We start from the raw sequence: 19,036 nt of genomic DNA on the forward strand, positions 1-19,036 counted from the left end.
TAAAGGTGCACATTTTAAAAGCCGAAACTTCTTATAAAAAAAATATAAAGGATCGGGCTCGTCACAATTTTACTACAAAAAAAATCCGTCCCACATTTATTTACCATGAATTAAAAGCTTGAAAGCACAGCGTGACAGTTGGTCGCAATAGCGTTTATCGCTGGAACTAATCTAGTTTGATTTAAAAAATCTATTTTAAAACAGCTGCTTTGGCGCCTCTCGTAACATATATGGATTTCAAAATTGGCTTTCTGCCTTGGAAAACCCCAAAATAATTCCTGCGCCTACCCGCGATACAATTATTCTGCCCCTATCGGAAATCCGTCCAGCCAAAATAAGTTTGGGAACAATACTAATGATCCTGAACATACGAAAAGTCTTACAGGCCCTTATCCTTAAGGAATTTTTACACCTGGTCGGTATAGCTTCCAACTAGCTGGGCGTTATTGCTAATCAAATTGGCTTCGTTGGTTCGAATATGCCCACTGGTTTCCGGTATAGTGGTTATTAGGGGGAAGTTCGACAACTCCTACGACCTATAATATTAGAACCATTTACGGAACAATTTTATTCGCCGAAACAACGTACCTAAAGAAGTTTAATAATTTTGCAATAACGATAAATCGCCATGTTTAACTTTCTTAATACATTGGATCCAAATTATTACCAGGATACTAACGATCAGGGCGATTGCACTAACGATTATAGCGGCAATTACAGCGGGCTGGATACTGTAAGCAGGAATGGATTCGACAGAGACTACTGGTAAATTACTGGGTAAGGCTATAGCTAAAAGTGTAATATTTGTAATGGCGCTAAGGAATACGGAAGCCCTGGTCCTATTATCGCTGAGGCGTGCAGGGATAAAGTCGCTGGCGGCACAAGCTCCAAATAAATATGGGTTACTAGAACAGCACCCAAAAAAAGGGAGATTGGTCTTTTTACATGTCCACCACACATCGACGCCTTTCTGATCCGAACAGTTTTAAAACGGTATATTTTCGAATAAATCCGCAGCGAAGCTTGCTTGGGTGAGGTTTGTTTTCGGGCATATTCCGCTTCCGTCACAGGGATTAATGGTACAACAGCCTATAAATTCAGTAGCATTATTTTCGCAGACGTAAAAGTGACCGCCTTGGGGACAAGAGAAGCCGTGCTCCATCATAGAAATGTGTAGCTATTTGAAAACTTAACTTACAGCCTACAAAAAGTAATGTGCGCATGCTAATATTTTAATTCTCTGCTATTTGGTGCCGATTGCGATTTTCAGAAACAAGCAGTGTTGCCAGGAACCTGGTCTCTATCCAATCTCCAGGCTGCCACTGCGGTGCCACGTTCCAGGCGACACCTTCACGCTAAAAAAAAGGTGGGCCAAGAGCTTGCGGCAATATCTGAGCGCCCGCGTTTCTGGTGACAGCCAACTCCCGACCAGCCGACTTTACTAGGCTTTGTTGGCTGTAGGTCAGAAAAGGAAGGCGAATGGACGAGAATACGCAAGGTGGATCAAACAGGTTGTACCGGGGCGCTAAACATCTTTGCATTGAATTGTTCACGCGGTACTACTGCGCGATACGCTCTCAGCACGGCGTCTCTGTACGTAATGAGCCTCAGTCCAGGATTCATGCGTGGAAAACTAGTATTGCTTCAACATTACTCTAAAACTACTCTATCATAGCGGTGTCCATATCGTCTTCAACGTCAGTCTGACATCTACGGAAATCACCCATGACTTGGCTGTCGATCGGTCGGTTTGAAACGACTGCAGCCTCCACAGCTTCTGTCCAATATTCACAAGTTTCAAACAACTGCGATGGCGACTCCGCAAAAACCCGTGAGGCGATGAGGCGAATCATGGCGTTGTCAGGTAAATTACGGTGCTGCCTGTGCTGGTAGTTAGCAGTTTTTATGTCTATAAATTAACGTTGCAATAAACGAACATGATTTCCTCTGCTTCCTCGGAGTATACCAAAAGAAAAAGCGGCCAGGCTCCAGCCAGCTCGCTCCATCGCTTTGCCACTCGTTTGCGTTCGATCAGGGTTCGCCGGGGTAATGCCACGTCCTGGGCACTCATGTATATATCGAGCACAATACTTGCGTTCCGATACCCATTTCGACGGTGAAGATGGCCGTTTTGTCTTTCCATAGCAACACGGGCCTCCAGTATGTCCAACACTCGAGCCAGATGCGCCTGCGCAAGTCTGGACAGTAGTCTATCATCCCCATTTTCAATCACAGCATCCAAGCCTTTTAAAATGCTGAAAACCCTTGGATCTGAGCTGGGGGTCTCACACGATAGTCTTGTCTGACCGAGGAGGATAGACCAGGGTTCGATTACAGACTCGAGCTTCTGCATGAAGAGGGCCATTGAATTCTGATGGACAAGGCGAGCACAAAATTCATATATACCCTTAATACGCATGTTACATTCGGCTCGCTTCTTTCCAAACTTACAGCTGATTGAGTGCTGTTTGCAAATATTTGAAGACATGGCTGGGGAACAATGCGTTGATGAATTTACACAAGTATGATTCGCAGCAGCTGCTGATGTGCTTACCGTTGTCGTGTTGATCTCCGTCCGGCAAGAGAGCTGATTTTATAATAGAAGCACCCTAAAACCAGGCTTTCGAAGAAAGCTTCACAGCCCATAGCCTGAATTCTGGCTCCTAAAGTCTGATTAGATTTGGAAATTTTGAATGGTATGGGTGTTAAAGAGTTCCATGTTCTATTATCTAGCTTTTATAAGGGCGAGTTGAGTCGCACGCGATCTAAATAAAGGTTTCAGGGTTATGTGATCGATCACATATTCTCTTGCTTTCTCACGGGCATCCATAGTACGGCCCACAGAAACAAACGTTTCGGCTGACTAACATGCCATGTTCAGAGGGTATTTATCAATTTGTACAATACGATAGTTCCCGAATTTAGTACTAGTTTTTGGCAGAAAAAAATTCGCTGCGTAGTAGGTATTCGAAACTGCCAAAGGCAATTGAAAATCCTCACATCAGAACATGGAAAATCTGTTTTGGCTAATGCTCTACTATTGTACCCAACTACCGTAAATCGCAGTCACGGCAGCCAAATTTTCTCCAAATCCAGAAAAACCAGAACAAAAAGCAGTGCCATAATTATCCAAGTTATGCACGCTACCAAAAGCAGTAGGCCAATTAGATCCCCTCCACCAGTAATAATTGTAACTTTTTCGTCAGTATTCTGGGTGGGTAGGTTTTTGCAATCAAAATATAGCCGCTAACTTATTGCATCGATGGGAATTTACAGAAGTCCATTGATAATAATGTCCTTTAACATCACCGTCAAAGGCGTTGTTTTTGTAGGTTTCGTAGGACTCCATATTGGAGAGATTGCTATTTTTGACTGAAAGTTTTCAAAAAATGTGCCAGAGAATAGTCAACAATACATTTTTTTGCTATAGGTATTATTATAGTGATAATACATGGAAGTTATGGGAAACGACACCTCTTGTGCGAATTTTCTCCTATTAGAGTTCACATAATATTCCTGATTGTCCGGTGTCCAGGATACAGGGCAGCGACCAGGATTCTGGCATTGTATACCCTGTACAGGTTGCTTTGTGTTCGAACAATGAAAATGAACCCAGTGTTTAAATTATGCGGCTAAGCCCAATATTTAAACCATGTGGTTAAACCCAGAGTTCGAATTATGCGGCTGAGCCCAATGCTTAAACCATATGGTTGGACCCAGTGTTCAAATTATACGGTGTTAGCCCAGTGTTCAAATTATGCGGCTGAGCCCAGTGCTCGAACCATGTGGTTGAACCCAATGTTTAAATTATGCGGCTGAGCCCAGTGTCCAGGATACAGGATGCAGGACAGCTACCAGAATCCGGCCCAGTGGGGGTTAAGCCAATAATAAACCAGTAGCTGACTCATTACTTTAGCAAAACTTGTACGCACCTACAAGCGTTGTAAACCCCATTATCCACGGTCATTACTAAGCAATTGATCCTTGGAATTTATTGCGAGCCTATTTGGCCCCTTAAACCTGGTTTTGGGACGTTTGAAACTATGTTAAATAAATCTGGGTGGTGACATGGTGCGACATTGTAAAATATCGCTATAACCCATAGCTTCACCAATCTTTGCCATTGCTGCCATTGTTACGTCAGTTAGATTTGGATGGGAGCTTTCGAAATTGATTAAGCGAAGAAAATTCGATAAAAAGTCAAAATGTGTATCTTCCAACCTTTGTAAGGCCCGCCGCCTCATGAGAAATAAGGAGTATAAGTATTGGCGCGAGAAGTATGAGCTCGCGAATTCAAAATATGACCGTAAATATGGCCCAAATTCCCTAATTTGCTATATTTGTTAACAGCGAAAAATTGTGGAGTTGAAGCAGGTAAAGACTTTTGTAAAGATTTTGCTCCAGAACGCACAGTGAACCTATTATAATCTCCCATGTTCATAGGGATTAAGCCAGCTATACAGTGCAGGAAAATTTGTTGAAATTTCGCATAATTGCCAGTTTATTTTAAATGTTCGTAAAATGTGTGCATTAACTTTGTTGGAATAAAGATTCTTTGGAAACCCTATTCCTTTTACCATCGGAGCAAATTTAGGAAACAACTAGTGGACAGGGCACTTTTAATGGCAAATAACCTAGTCGGTTAAAAAAATAAATTTATTTCGGGCGCCAAGTTACGATTACATGGATATATAATCTCATCCTGTTATTTTACGATAGTTCCGATGTTAAACTACTAAATCGTGGTGAAGGAAATACGCAGTAATAAAGCAAAAGAGCCTAAAACCATAAATCAAAAAAAGAAGAAAAACAAAGCAGACTTTTCCTCCAGTTTCTCCTCTTTACATGCTATTTCCTTTCTTTCCTTAACCTCTTGCTTTGTATCCCATCCTCACCTCCCTCGATACCTGCAAACCCACGTTTCACCGACTTCCTAAAGGCGGTAGGGGTTGGAATTTTCCGAATTGGTTCCACTCCCCCGTTAAATTTCTGGATATTATTTGCAAAATCTATATCCAATTTAACTAATTCCGAAAAAAAATCCCCCCAACGTTCGGGAAAATTTTGGAACTGGTAGTTTGCTTGGGGCATATTTACTTTCTCGTTTATCTCTTCGTAATTATTATCGTTTCCGTCATCGTCGTTATCGTATTCGTCGTCATTTGTATATTTATTTTCGTCCTCCTCATCCTCCTCCTCCTCGCTATCGGACTTTTCTTCCTTCTCGTTATTTTCAAACCCGACAATTTTGGCGTTTTCGGACTCCGACAAAGCAAGGGCCTCTGCGTATAACTTATTGCTAGGCTGCATAACCTGCGTTTGCAGCTCCGTTGCATTTGCGAAAATATCGTTGTGCGCGTAAAACGGTTCCAAGTTTGCGGGGTATATTTTAAACCGCGGGACTATAAACGTTTATGGTCCCAAAAATCCAATATTTATCCGACTGGAAATGGTGTCTGCGCAGAAAATAAACGTTTTTTGGATATTTGGATTCGAGCTGCAAATACCCGAACTGTCGAACACAGCTTTTTCGTTAATAACAGCATCCCAAATTTAAAAAATGGCCATTAAATTTTGCTTAACCGTAATGTAAAAATTACGTCCGAGTTCGAAACGTTGACGGAAAACATTTGTAAAATTAAAATTGTTGGTTAATTCGCCTGCGAGGGCAATTTCCTGCGGGGACAATATACGTGGTGCGTTAGGGTTGCTGGTTTGAACATAATGCTAATATTTCACCCAATTGGCGAACAAAGTCATATCGTGGTGTAATAAATTCATAATAGGTTAAGGAAAGTTTATATCGGAAATAAGAATGTTTAAACTGGAAATCGGATTTATTTTCAAATAAACCACCCAATTAAATATTAAATAATATTTATATACTAATATTTGCTTAATTTTATTTAAATAACGACCACAATCCTGGCTAAAGGAAAACATAAAATCCTATCGAATAAACCAAATGGTGTTGGGGAAGGTAGCTTCGACAGACCGCCAAATGCCCCCGACCAGCGTACCGGCGGAGGCGTATACCTGGAGCCGGGATCCGCTGCCTGCGATGAGTTCCGCTAAAAAATGTCCCGAAACCTGGCAGCTTTGCAAATTCCCCATTTTCAACATCGGAAAATACACCCCACCTTTAAATTATAATTGGGATTGGTCGTCTATTATTTTTAACGACAAAAACTTCAATATAGGAAAAAACTTTAAAAAAGCCTTAATATATTGGGGATTTTCCGAATTTAAAGAACCGATAACCAAAATTAATGTAGCGGGCAAAGGAACGCAATACTGGATATTTCCAATAAATTTGCCGTTTATTTGCAATGTGGCTGTTCCGCCCCGTTGTGCCAACGCCCTAAAGGCAATTTTCACGGTGGCGTTTACGGCGTTTGCAAAATGTGGCTGTAACCAAATACTGCTTATTAAACGGGTATATTTTGTATTTTTTTCTCGCCTCAACTTTTTAATATATTCGATGGTAATGCAATTCAGTGCTGGCAGCGCGGTGAAAATATCTCTAAAGCCCTCCACCGTAGGCCGTGACATGCCAACACTAATATACGTGCAATATGCGTTTTCGACGGCAGGGTCGTCCCAGCAGAATGCGCCTTTGCGTTCTCCGCCAGACAAAAGTGGATGGGTTGCCCATTGGTTACGTTGGCATTTCGGCCAAACTGCGTGGAATTGAAAGACTAAACACCTGTCCATCCAGCCATCGGCGATGAAATCGAGCGATCCTACGCATTGTGAAGTTTGCATTTGGAAACCACAATAGTTGATTTCACCGTGTAGCAGAAGCTTCAGAACTTGAAATATAAAATGCATTTCTCATGCTATCTGTAACAAGCCAGGGATAAAACCTCGTTTCCCATGCAAATTGGATGACTACAATATACAAGATGGCAGACACAAGACATACATTAAATGTAGCCCCTCCCTGCATTTGCCTCAATATCTGCTTTATCATGATAAATCTGTATTATGTTAACCGCGTTGTAGTCTAGGCTTCCAGAATTACAGGATTCTGCCCTGTCAAGTGCTGGTTTTGTAAAGCCCTGTATAAATACAGCCATGTTTGCTAATCTTGAAATCGCCTCATTCTGACGGTTGAGCTCCTGGTTAGCCTGCCGGTTGTGCTGCCTGAACATGGAAATAATACGATCCTTATCGTTTTCAACTCGCTTTTGGGCAAGAATTTGGCGCCTTAACTTGCGATTTTCCTCCTGAAGGATGTTGATCTGGTCCTCCGACCAAGTGATCGGCCTATGTTTTGGGCTATTCCCCAGGTAGGTTTTATTAGCCAGGGGTGGTGGAGCTCGTGGTGATTCGTATTTTGGCGATAAAGGGGGAAGGGGAAGTGGTTTGTCTGTAGTTTAACTATGCTGTGATTCAATTTCCTCCAAAAGCAAGCTTAAATCGCTCCGCATATCATTTTTTGGCCACATTTTGTTGTAATTCCAAAAACAGTGGTACCAAACTCTCAGCTTGGACAATATCGCTTGTAAAAGTGCAGTATAGCTATATCTTTGGGTTCCCAACTCGAACGAGCACCAGATGCTGTAGCTCCATCTAGAAATTTGGGGCTGGGCCATATTTGGCTTGGAAAATCTCAATCCCCTGAAGCAGTTATTAGATACTTGAGGAGCCACCAGGATCCTGGATAGGGGCTCGTGCCGGTTTTTGGGATATTTCGGGGCTTGTTGCTTATTGTATAAAGTGGCTACCGTGTGTACTTCATTGCCGGGAAAAGTGGAAATCGCCAAAGGCAAGAATAAAACGGGCTTTTATCACATTAGCCTTTCTCCTTACCAGTGCAGCTCTCCTGTGTTATAGTCTTTCAAGGAAATGAGCAAAAATGGAATAGCTACAATCACAGTTGAGTTGCCAATGCTACACTCTCGCAAGATTTGTTTACTCTAATATAGACGACGTAGAATCAAAGATCAAAAGTCGCATTTCAAACGCTACTAGCCTTCCTGCTGCTGAACTCCCGCCTGCTGTCGAAAGTATTGCTTCAGGGTTTGCAACCCGCGTATCGGAACTCGCCAGTCAAGCCACGGGCCTTTCAGGTACTATCTCAGCCCGCGGAATATTGAGAATCACATTGGGAACAAACCAAATTTGCCAGTTAAATGATTATTCCCGCCCTTGCCGCAGTCTCCCATCGAATTTATCGGAACTATTTCCAATGCCGTTCTCAATATTGCAGAAGATGGACCCGTTTTGAGCCATTTAAATAACACTAATGCTTTCATCGAAATTTCTCTGGTTGGAATTCTGGTTTTAAGTATTGTCTTTATCGTCCCGTTTTTTCTCGGCTGTGTTATCCTGCGAACGATGCCAGTTCTGCGAGTTTTGATCGAAACAATCTTGTTCCTCCTTGCTGCGGTTCCTTTGGTAGCTGCTGCGATGGCGGCAATTGGTATTCCTTTTTGTTTGAAGCCCTGGGTATTTCCGAGGCTACAAAAGGAAATCTGGAGTTGTGTCTGGGTATTGTTTTAGCAATGATTATTCTGTCAGGCATTTTGTTTATTTTTTCCCGCAAGGCATAGGACCTACACTCGAACCATTCTTGAATAACAATGTCTGTCCCAATTCCCATGTCTCTATTGTTTGACCCTTGGTTGAGTTCATGATCCGCGAACTTGTATTAACTTAAAAATTTAATGGTTGAGGCAACAGGACTCGAAAAAGCCAAAAGTCAGGACGAAAAGGACTTTCCAGAATACAAATGACATATTCAGCGGATGAGGTTACTAACCAAAAGACTGCTGTGAAAAAAAAAGTAAAAACTTAAACCCAACCATAAAACCTCGGCATCAAGCTTGGTTCCCAGGTGCGTCGCTAATACGCTTATTTGTTATAACTGTCTGCCGCTTTTGCCAAAAGCCATTGTACTCCCAGCAAATGGCCGAGGCTGTGGGTCGGGCTAATTGGCAGACAAATCAACACCTCCGTTCTTTCTGGGCGTAGTTTGTATGTAATCCTTTTTGGCCGAAAGACGGTTATCGCCGCAAATCTCCTCGAAAATATAAAGGCGAGCCTCTAAGCTGCTTATTTATCGCCTAAGGGCGCTATGTTCCACGTGGAAACTCGTAAATTCTTTCCAAAAACCACGAATAGCCCGTGAAGAACTAAAATTCTCTATCCTGATATAATCTATAAAGTGAATTATATATTTTAACCAAGAAAAAATATTTTCCCTAAATAATATGTTATCCTAATCTCCTTGTTTTATACGTTCCTTAAAGCGGGACACTGTTTCTTCCCACGATTTGGTCTTGGCCTCGACAATGGCAGCTTTAGCTTCAGCGCCGCCAATACGCTCTTCAAATCGAAATATCGTTATTGCTTCCGACGGAAAGTCTTTATTAGTCTCTTGGAGTCCGCGCGCGATCTCCAAAATCTTAAATTCACACTCATCTCTTGACCGGCTTAAGTTTGAAGTAGAAAATGGTCGCTGATGCAGATCTTGGGTGGTGAGTGGGGAAATCCAAGCAGGTAAAAGGTCCTCAGCAGGAGTGTGTGATGACATTGTACACGCAGAAGGCCAAAAGCCAAGAAATCAATGTATTTAGTTCAAAACCGAAGCTTTCAGTAGAAAAGCAGCTGAGGCAGTATAACCCTTTAAACTATTGGCAGTCCTTGGAGTCCAGGCGCCCGGCTGAACAAGGATCCAGGATCCAGTTTTTAGGAGATTTCCTAGAACCAGAATTAGGAGCAATTATGGGAAGGACTGGTTTGCACAGAGCAAGCATTGGGAATCAAGAGGCTTTGTGGCGTGGTTTGCAAGACCTGAATGAAACATTAAGACGCAAGCAATGGTGGCACAGCACCGCCGACACTGACGAGCAATCAGCAAGCTCTAACAAAGGCTTTGACCTGTGGCCTTTGTGCCCAGTGGCACAGTGCGCCAGCAATGTGCTACACCCGGACGCCATTGGCGACCTCTCTTCTCTCTAAGGAGGCTCGCGTGACTTTGGAAGAGCAATCACACTGAATGCTTAACCTTATTGGTATCATGTCGCGAAGGCAAATGATTGCTTTCACAAAACATTAAGCAACGGAGTATAGGTCGCGTCATTCTCTTCTAGACTTGTGGGAGCTGTGACTGAATTGCACCTAATTGTGACGCTTACGGGACAATAAATAACATACGGTATTATTTGCTGTTTTGCCGGTTTTCCCCATGCTCTCCGTTAAAGTATTTAACTACCATTGTGTTGAACTTGCTCAGGCCACTCCCCACAGCTTTGATCATCTCCTTAACTTCTTTTAAAGCACTAAAACTCTCACCAGATTGGATTTCCAGTTTTTCAAGCATAGCAAGAATCTGTGTGTTGGTAGCGTCAATCTTTGCAAGCTTATCGGCCAGTTGCTGATCTCTCTGTTTTGCTGCATCTTCGGTTTTCTCGAGTCGGGATATTGTAGTAATTCCTAGACTTTTATTCATTTGTCAGTCTTATCCTTTGAATAGGGGCTTAGGCTCGCTAGAAACCTTCTCAAATCTTTTTTCTCGCAGTTGTTCAGCTCGTTGATAAAGGCTCCGTAGTTGAAGTCCAAGTTTGCCCCTGGAAGAGCGCTAGAATGGCTCCTTGAGTCTTGCGTCCCTTCCACGTTGTCGAGAAAGTTGGGATCGAGGCAAGCGTTTGCATGCCAGCTTGGGTCCAGCATGAAGCCATAACTGTCGTCCATGGCGCCTGGTTGCAGGGCTTCAAGGAGTGCAGGAGACCGCAAGCCCGGATCCAGGGTTCAGCGTCGTTACAAAAAGGCAAAATACCGCCGTTTCGTGTAAAGAAAAAATACAAGAAAAACAAACTTCTGAATTTGTTGTACACACCGAACTTGAAATGCTGCTTCCGATTCTTTTGACTGTTTTTGTTCCTCTGAGCAGCGCATTCGGAGGCCCTTTTAACTTCTGTATCTCAGACCCTCCTTTGCAGATCGTTGCTGGCAAATCCATAATACAAACCATGTACATGCACCAAAGGTCCCTTGTTGTTGCCACTAATTCAGCAATGCTAACCACGTTTACAGCAATCACACCCCGGCCAGGAAAGACTGCCGCGCGGCAATTTACTTTGAAAACCCTGCCTTTCCACCAATCACATACTTTTACGGCTCAGGATCCTGTCACTTTGGGTCGGAAAACGCGAGTTTCCAGGTGCCCATTGGGGTGCCGAATGGTGATGCATATGTGACCTGGTCAGACCCCTTCCTCCCTTGCCTGCTTTCTACATTACGTTGTACTAATAATGGGGCTGTACAGGACGTGCGGGGTGGCGGCACATACCTGTGTACGCGCCATTGTTTCGCAGGGACTTTTTAGCCCCCGAGCTCCCCCATTGCTAGATGGAACCATTTCTTGTCAAAGGTGGCCACGGAATGGCAACACGGCATTGCCAGTCTCTTTATCTGCGGAAGCTGGCCCGACCATAAATATAGACACAAGCACAACGTCAAGTACAACGTCAAGTACAACGTCAAGTACAAGCACAACCACCACAAATACGTCCTCAGATGGCACACTGTCCTCCTCGGTGCTCTTCAACGAGGGTCAATCCATCCCACCCTCCACTCTGTCCAATTCTGNGTTTCGTACGCTGATGGCAATATCTTCCGAGACGATGCAAGTATATGGCTGAACAAGCTGCCGTGGGAACGGCTGATGACCAGAAGCCTGGGGAATGATCGATTCCCGGGGTTGAGATAGCAAGAAACGAAGCCATCAGCGTAATTCAAGATGCGCAGCTTAAAGTCTTGTTCATCCTTGATGGTCCTGGAAAGGCCGTCGTCTCCCTTCAGGAGCTTTCCAACATTGATAGTATCTTCAAGTGCCGAGTTGTGCAGATCGCGTATTCTTAGTAAACCGTTGCTAAAGTAGCAAACAACTCCGTTTGAATAAAGGAAGGATTCTGCTTCGGCAACGAGCGCAGCCAGGTACGATGATGCAGACAAAATCGCGGTTGAACGCTTCACAATTAACCGTAACGCTTTGGCATAATTTTTGCTTTTATGAGCCGCCTTGGTCTCTGGGGCAAACGGGGCAGTCGACTTCCATGTGAATACTGTCAGCGTCAGACTCCGGAACACACCCGAATGTCTCGACTCCTTTGGTGGAGAAAGTATATCAGACATCGGTGGAGCGTGTGCGTGAGATAGTCGTGTTGGCTTAAGGCTGCAGCTTACTTCTAGAACCATTGCGCAGATGTGGTCGTCCCGGATGAGCCATTGCAGGGTTCGACACGATAGAGAAAAGTTGAATAAGTCCTGCGGATTAAGTTCCTGAGCAATGTGAGACACGAGCTCCCATACTAGATACTGAATGGGCATCGTAGAAAAGATGTGAAAGGCGCCAAGGCAAAAGGATTCAAAATTGAAGCTAATGGGCTTCCAGATTTGGAAAGCAGGGAGCTTTTGTCTCGCACCCACGTTGAAAGTTCAATGATTTAGGGTATGGATTAAGGAGACGGCCTTGCACTCGGATATTGGGAGGCCTTGCCGTGGCCACATACCTTTTCTTTGTTGGTTTTGCAGATCGTCAGTTAATTTAGCCCTACGTGATCACTGTTGGGTTGTCTCAATATGCAATGTATTTTTTGTGATGAATTTACGCTCTTTCTGTACACAAAGGGCCCCGTTACCCAAAACAGAAATCTTACCGCAAATTATCAGCCACCTAAATATAGCAGGTTTTGAGTGTGTTGGCCTTAGTGCTCGCACGTTGTCTATCAGCTGGGTGTCCTTACGCGGAGAACAAACCTTAGTAGAGAAGTTGCTATATTTAGTTGGGTGCGATGGACACCCACAACATCACATATCCCACGGCCGTCTTTTTCACATTGTAAGGTGGCAGATTCGTTTACTATTTTAAACATTTTGAATGCTCTCATGCTAAAGATGCGCTACGCTAGATATTTTTAGCATCACAAACCTCCGCACCGCGATATTGCCAATTCTCCTTTTTGGAACGGGACCTACCTGATTAGGTTTTCCGCTTCCCTTGTTTTCCTTGTTGCATCCCTCGAGTCCTGAGGACGGGTCGTTGACAATATCTTTTGGGAATTTGAAAACCCAATACCATATCAACCGCCCGATATTTAAAGTCAAAGACGTGCCCAAATCTTTTGGACAAATTTTGCCAACCCCATCTGCTTTTCAGCCGTTTTGCGCATCTCCTCAATAATAATCAGTTTTAGGATGAGGATTGGCTGTCTTCAATTTGCGCCAGAGGTCGGCGATATCGATAACAACCTCAATCGTGCCGATTCTGTTTTAAACCGCGCGGATCGAGATGAACTCGAAAGTCTTGACCTGCTGGTTCTTCCCGAGATGGCCTTTACTGGTGCGAAAGTCCATCTACTTGCGCGGAAAATTGCACTAGCGAGCTAATACAAACTCGTTCCAGGTTACAACTTCGAATCACTAGAGGAGATCCAGCCTTACCTTGAGCCGAAAGGCTCAGGGATATCGGCACTCTGGGCTAGGACTACGGCACTCAAGTACAACTGCAAGGTTGCTGTGGGTTACCCGGAGACCAGCACAGATTGGAGTGGTCCTGTACATTTCAACTCATTGCTCCTTGTCAATGAGGATGGCGAGACCTTGGCAAACTACAGAAAGCAGCACCTTTACTACAAAGACGAGACATGGTGTAAGGAGGGGACTGGCGGTTTTTTCCAAGGTGAAGTGGATGGCATCGGGCAAACGGCCCTGGGGATCTGTAAGTAGGCAGTTCCACTCGCATGGAGTTCACCGCTGGTTGCACTTACTAACCAATCATTCTTCTATAGGCATGGACATCAAGTAAGATCTCCATCTTCATTACCCAAATCAAACCAGTGAAACCTGGGGGCCTCGTTGACAAAATGATAACAGTCCCTACAAGTTCGAAAGACCTTGGCACCAGTTCGAGTTTGCATTCCACATCCTTGAATCGCAAGCCAATGTCGTCATCATCTCCATGGCATGGAGCACGCTTGAGGACCGCGCCGCCTTTTGCAGCAAACCCTATGAGCCCGACATGGAAACACTCGAATACTGGGCCAAACGTATGGAGCCTCTGATCCGCGCCGAGAGAGATGCCGAAATCATTCTCATATTTGCCAACCGCTGCGGTATTGAACGAGAAGCATTGTACGCCGGCACCAGTGCTGTTATGGGCATTCAGAACGGTGAGGTCAAAGTTTATGGAGTCCTCGGCAGGGGCACCAAGCATCTCCTCGTTGTTGACACGGATAACGTACCTTTTGCGAGGCTGGTCAGTCGTCCAGGCAGGGATACCGCCGAGGGCGAGTGGGATGGCGTCACGACCAACGCCGGGGTCAAGGCCCACGATTTGCCTTTGCCTGACTACGATGAGCTGGACAGATTGGTGGAACTGAGTAGAGCCACAGACCCCATTTGCTCTCGGCCCTCAGCGCCCGTGCATTTGTTACCGGTCGATTGCCCACTGTCTGCGTGCGTGCCCGAAAAGTCCAAAGAAGCAGTCAGGGAGGGAAGTTTCACTGTCCACAGTCAACCGCTGCCTTTTCCTCTGGCCCAAGAAGCCACCCTGGCTACTGTCTTGGTGGATCCTAGCAAACCGACGGAGCTACATGTGAACCCAACTAAGGAGAAAACAGCCAACTGCGCGATTAGCTTCGGTATAGCGGAAATGGCTCCAAGTGGGCTGATCGAGATGACACGCGCTGACAGTCCCACTTTAACACCCGCTCGGCCGCGACTGAGAATATTGACGGGGACGTCACCAGCACCGGCCAACAACCTACACTACTCGGACAATAGCGCCCGGCCAATGATAGCACTGCCACGCGATCTCATCACACCTCCACCGAGTGGCCAGTTTCTCGGCCAAGAGTACCTCGCTGCAGGCCATGCAGAAGTTCATGTGCTCAGTGCAACGACTTTGTACTCGCCAGAGGAGCCAGTTTTGCCATCCGCATGTCAGTTGATATCGCCAGCTCCAGCGCTCGAAAACGTGCCTACAGTGGAGCACTCGCAGGAGGCCGACAGCGTGCCTCAAATGGAGGTGCAGACGCCCCTGACAGCTATACTGGCACCCGAGGCAGTGCCGCACGGATACATACCGCTCATACTATCAACAAACGTCAGTTCTGAGGGGAAGCACTGTCGGACTTGAATGGTCAGATGCTGCTATCGCAATACCGCTTTAATGGTAGGGTTGCGTGAGATGATTGGATATTTTGGATGGCACTTGCTTGCGTCCGTCTTTTTCTTTGTTCTTCTGCAGTACGTCATGAGTAAATAGCTGGTCACCTTGAGTTTTCACCAAACAGCAATGCGCGCCTAGCCATAAGTTTTACAACTGAACTCTCAGGATGCAGCGGGAACAACAAGTCAGTATACGCTTTGAAGGAGGCTTCTATGCTGTGGCTGAGGCAGCAACACATTTCTTTATGTTCCGATACTTTGTTGATGCAAGCAAAACGTCAGGACAAGCCCAACCATAACCAACTTTGTTCAGTGCTGTACCGACGGTAATAGTTTTGTCGCACAGCTGTTTTAATTTTTGAGTGACATTGCGGAACAACAATATGGGGAGGTCTTCTTCGGAAGCATGATAAAAGCTTGACCAATTATATTGGAGGGGAAAATCTACCAGGTTGTCTGGTTTCAACACGTTACATTACATAATGTGATACCAGACTGTCGGGTTTATCTCCGCTTCTTCAGCATAACCGATGGGTGATTTCCCCGCTTTTGAGCCAATACTAATGTGAGCAGGTCATTCACCTTTGTTGCCCAGGCCCTGGAACAGGCCGAATTACGAAAAGGATTATGATCCTGGATCCTGGCAACCAAAGAACTGCCGAATTTGGAAATATCAATAAATCCGCCAACAATCCATCCAACATGGGTTGTTTGGATTTGCACCGAGTTCAATTGCAAATCTTTGACGCTATGGATCGACTTCCCCCGGAACTTGTTGTCAAGATTGCCACTTTTTTACCACTGGGTACCCTGCAGAACTTGCGTCTAACTTCCTCATGGCTAACAAACCTTACCATCCCTGTATTTGCCCACACAATAGGGGTTCTTGCCACAGTTGATTGCGTAAAAAAATTAAAGATTTTTTTAACTAGCACTGCAATCGCCAACAACGTGAAAACGCTGAAAATATACCACGCAATTTGGCCGAAATGCCAACGTAACCAATGGGCAACCCATCCACTTTTGTCTGGCGGAAAACGCAAAGGCGCACTCTGCTGGGACGACCCTGCCGTCGAAAACGCATATTGCACGTACATTAGTGTTGGCATATCACGGCCTACGGTGGAGGGCTTTAAAGATATTTTCACCGCGCTGCCAGCACTAAATTGCATTACCATCAAACATATCAAAAAATTAAGGCGAAAAAAAAATACAAAATACACCCGTTTAATAAGCAGTATTTGGTTACAGCCACATTTTGCAAACGCCGTAAACGCCACCGTAAAAATTGCTTTCAGGGCGTTGGCACAACGGGACGGAACAGCCACACTGCAAATAAACGGCAAATTTACTGGAAATATCCAACATTGCGTTCCTCTGCCCGCTACATCAATTTTGGTTATCGGTTCCTTAAGCTCGGAAAATCCCCAATATATTAGGGCTTTTTTAAAACTTTTTCCTATATTAAAATTTTTATCGTTAAAAATAACAAACGACCAATCCCAATTACAATTTAAAGGTGGGGTGTATTTTCCGATGTTAAAAATGGGGAATTTGCAAAGCTGCCAGGTTTCGGGACATTTTTTAGCGGAACTCATCGCAGGCAGCGGATCCCGGCTCCAGGTATACGCCTCCGCCGGTACGCTGGTCGGGGGCATTTGGCGGTCTGTCGAAACTACCTTCCCCAACACCATTTGGTCTATTCGATAGGATTTTATATTTTCTTTTAACCAGGACTGTGGTCGTTATTTAAATAAAATTAAACAAATACTAATATATAAATATTATTTAATATTTAATTGGATGGTTTATTTGAAAATAAATCCGATTTCCAATTTAAACATCCTTATTTCCGATATAAACTTTCCTCAACCTATCATAAACTCATTACACCACAACATGACTTTATTCGCCAATTGGGTGAAATATCAGCATTATGTCCAAACCAGCAACCCTAACGCACCACGTATATTGTCCCCGCAGGAAATTGCCCTCGCAGGCGAACTAGCCAACAATTTTAACTTTACAAATATTTTCCGTCAACGTCTCGAACTTGGACGTAGTTTTTACATTACGGTCAAACAAAACTTAATGGCCATTTTTCAAATCTGGAATGCTGTTATTAACGAAAAAACTGTGTTCGACAACTCGGGTATTTGCAGCTCGAATCCAAATATCCAAAAAACGTTTATTTTCTGCGCAAACACCATTCCCAATCGGATAAATATTGGATTTTTGGGACCACAAACGTTTATAGTCCCGCGGCTTAAAACATACCCCGCAAATTTGGAACCGTTTTACGCGCATAACGATATTTTCGCAAATATAACGGAGCTGCAAACGCAGGTTATACAACCTAGCAATAAGCTATACGCAGAGGCCTTTGCTTTGTCGAAGTCCGAAAACGCCAAAATTGTCGGGTTTGAAAATAACGAAAAGGAAAAAAAATCCGACAGCGAAAAGAAGGAGGATAAGGAGGACGAAAATAAATATACAAATAACGACGAATACGATAACGACGATAACGGGAGCGATAATAATTACGAAGAGATAAACGAGAAAGTAAATATGCCCCAGGCAAATTGCCAGTTCCAAAATTCTCCCGAACGTTGGGGGGACTTTTTTTCGGAATTAGTTAAATTGGACATGAACTTTGCAAACAACACCCAGAAGTTTAACGGGGGAGTGGAACCAATTCGGAAAATCCCAACCCCTACCGCTTTTAGGAAGTCGGTGAAACGTGGGTTTGCAGGTATTGAGGGAGGTGAGGATGGGACACAAAGCAAGAGGTTAAGGAAGGAAAGGAAATAGCATGCAAAGAGGAGAAACTGGAGGAGGAGCTTGCTTGTCGATACAGCGCACTGGCCCGCGGCAGGGGGCGACATCCGGTAGCGCGATTATTGGAATAACGCCTCTGTACCTGTCGTTAAGGTCAGTCTAGAAATTTATAACTCCAGCCTGCTGGCTTTCGTGTACTGTTCCAGGGGTATTTCAAAGGATTTTGATATTCTTTTCTACGGCAGCTTTTGGTTGTACAATGTGATCATTGGTGCTCAAGTGATGTATGGCTGAAAACATTATGAAGGTTTTAGAGTCTGGGGCGTAAATGTAGTCACTTTCCAGAATATGAATGCGTTCCAGCTGGCTACTACGAAGAGTGACTACGTCCACGTCCCAAGGTTTCGCCCGTAGCGACAATGGCTATATGGGACGTGCAGCATATTCCTCTGCGTAGCAGTGTGCGGTGTAGCTCGATGCCCTTGCTGCTGCTAACGGTTAATTTGAATCGTCCTTTTCTTTTACTAGGAAACTGTGAGTGTCGGAGTGGTGGGGGAAAATGTGCAAATAAGAGCGGGGTATGACTGGCTGTCTGGAGTGGACCTCCTTGGTGGTGTACATATGGGCTTGTTCGTCCTGGCTGAGGGAAGAATGGCGAAGCATGGCAAAGAGACTGTCGTTCTGTCCCGCAAGGCAGCCAAATGCAATGCGTGCAAGGTCATGAGGAATTACATTCGGCTGATAGTTCACATTAAATAACACTATGAGTTACTATGAGCCTAAAAACACGACAATGTGCAAATGTCACCGATGAGCCAGGGGCCTCGTTCCTCAACTACCGTTGTGGTTCTCTTCCTCCCCTCGAAAACCTCAGATCACCGCCTCTGGTATGGCTTCAATGCCAGTCTTGGGTAGGAGAGAAAGGGGGGAGGTGAAAGGGACTTTTTTGCCCATCGCCGTGATCTTTTTGTAGTATCGAAGACATAGCAAGTTGCCTGAGGGTCTATTTTTGGACGGTCGGTTTTATTAGGGTATCTTCAAATCCAAGCCTTACCGGTCGTCTCACTGATCGACCCTT

At 44.6% G+C, this 19,036-nt stretch overlaps 9 protein-coding genes across 9 annotated transcripts; 4 read left to right on the top strand and 5 right to left on the bottom strand.

Moving 5' to 3' along the window:
- Positions 1 to 203: 203 nt before the first annotated feature.
- Positions 204 to 1,162, bottom strand: PgNI_12553 (uncharacterized protein; the record flags this gene model as incomplete). Its single annotated transcript, XM_031132500.1, has 4 exons — positions 204 to 529; positions 680 to 905; positions 959 to 1,089; positions 1,121 to 1,162. The coding sequence occupies 4 exons, from the start codon at positions 1,160 to 1,162 to the stop codon at positions 407 to 409; spliced, it is 522 nt and encodes a 173-aa protein (XP_030975965.1). The 3' UTR covers positions 204 to 406.
- Positions 1,163 to 1,661: 499 nt separating this feature from the next.
- PgNI_12554 (uncharacterized protein) lies at positions 1,662 to 2,488 on the bottom strand (the record flags this gene model as incomplete). Its single annotated transcript, XM_031132501.1, has 2 exons — positions 1,662 to 1,881; positions 1,938 to 2,488. The coding sequence occupies 2 exons, from the start codon at positions 2,486 to 2,488 to the stop codon at positions 1,662 to 1,664; spliced, it is 771 nt and encodes a 256-aa protein (XP_030975968.1).
- Positions 2,489 to 4,107: 1,619 nt separating this feature from the next.
- On the top strand, positions 4,108 to 4,481 carry PgNI_12555 (uncharacterized protein; the record flags this gene model as incomplete). Its single annotated transcript, XM_031132502.1, has 2 exons — positions 4,108 to 4,306; positions 4,444 to 4,481. Coding segments are annotated over 2 exons (237 nt in total), but the record flags the coding sequence as incomplete, so codon positions are not given.
- Positions 4,482 to 9,064: 4,583 nt separating this feature from the next.
- On the bottom strand, positions 9,065 to 9,541 carry PgNI_12556 (uncharacterized protein; the record flags this gene model as incomplete). The annotated part of the gene is made up of 2 exons (XM_031132503.1): positions 9,065 to 9,165; positions 9,247 to 9,541. 2 exons carry the CDS (start codon positions 9,539 to 9,541, stop codon positions 9,065 to 9,067), a joined length of 396 nt encoding a protein of 131 aa, XP_030975967.1.
- A 575-nt stretch (positions 9,542 to 10,116) lies between these two features.
- Positions 10,117 to 10,858, bottom strand: PgNI_12557 (uncharacterized protein). Its single transcript, XM_031132504.1, has 2 exons — positions 10,505 to 10,858; positions 10,117 to 10,448 (listed from the first exon to the last, which is right to left on the bottom strand). The coding sequence occupies exons 1-2, from the start codon at positions 10,699 to 10,701 to the stop codon at positions 10,169 to 10,171; spliced, it is 477 nt and encodes a 158-aa protein (XP_030975966.1). The 5' UTR covers positions 10,702 to 10,858; the 3' UTR covers positions 10,117 to 10,168.
- Positions 10,859 to 11,044: 186 nt separating this feature from the next.
- On the top strand, positions 11,045 to 11,651 carry PgNI_12558 (uncharacterized protein; the record flags this gene model as incomplete). Its single annotated transcript, XM_031132505.1, has 2 exons — positions 11,045 to 11,211; positions 11,276 to 11,651. Coding segments are annotated over 2 exons (543 nt in total), but the record flags the coding sequence as incomplete, so codon positions are not given.
- On the bottom strand, positions 11,554 to 12,339 carry PgNI_12559 (uncharacterized protein; the record flags this gene model as incomplete). The annotated part of the gene is made up of 2 exons (XM_031132506.1): positions 11,554 to 12,117; positions 12,196 to 12,339. The coding sequence occupies 2 exons, from the start codon at positions 12,337 to 12,339 to the stop codon at positions 11,554 to 11,556; spliced, it is 708 nt and encodes a 235-aa protein (XP_030975971.1).
- Positions 12,340 to 13,206: 867 nt separating this feature from the next.
- Positions 13,207 to 15,148, top strand: PgNI_12560 (uncharacterized protein; the record flags this gene model as incomplete). The annotated part of the gene is made up of 4 exons (XM_031132507.1): positions 13,207 to 13,351; positions 13,415 to 13,729; positions 13,800 to 13,812; positions 13,885 to 15,148. 4 exons carry the CDS (start codon positions 13,207 to 13,209, stop codon positions 15,146 to 15,148), a joined length of 1,737 nt encoding a protein of 578 aa, XP_030975964.1.
- A 1,784-nt stretch (positions 15,149 to 16,932) lies between these two features.
- Positions 16,933 to 18,142, top strand: PgNI_12561 (uncharacterized protein). Its single transcript, XM_031132508.1, has one exon. It carries the CDS (start codon positions 16,984 to 16,986, stop codon positions 17,989 to 17,991), a length of 1,008 nt encoding a protein of 335 aa, XP_030975963.1. The 5' UTR covers positions 16,933 to 16,983; the 3' UTR covers positions 17,992 to 18,142.
- The last annotated feature ends 894 nt before the right edge of the window (positions 18,143 to 19,036 follow it).

This window comes from Pyricularia grisea (assembly GCF_004355905.1).
Source record: "Pyricularia grisea strain NI907 chromosome Unknown Pyricularia_grisea_NI907_Scaffold_17, whole genome shotgun sequence".
In the NCBI taxonomy this organism is placed as follows: domain Eukaryota; kingdom Fungi; phylum Ascomycota; class Sordariomycetes; order Magnaporthales; family Pyriculariaceae; genus Pyricularia; species Pyricularia grisea.

Excerpts from the sequence above, each read along its gene's own strand:
- PgNI_12561 (XM_031132508.1), top strand. The coding sequence starts at position 16,984 with ATGGTTTATTTGAAAATAAATCCGATTTCCAATTTAAACATCCTTATT.
- PgNI_12557 (XM_031132504.1), bottom strand. The coding sequence starts at position 10,701 with ATGGACGACAGTTATGGCTTCATGCTGGACCCAAGCTGGCATGCAAAC. Across the intron at positions 10,449-10,504 it reads GAGAAAAAAGATTTGAGAAG|TCTAGGAATTACTACAATAT; the intron begins GTTTCTAGCGAG and ends AATGAATAAAAG.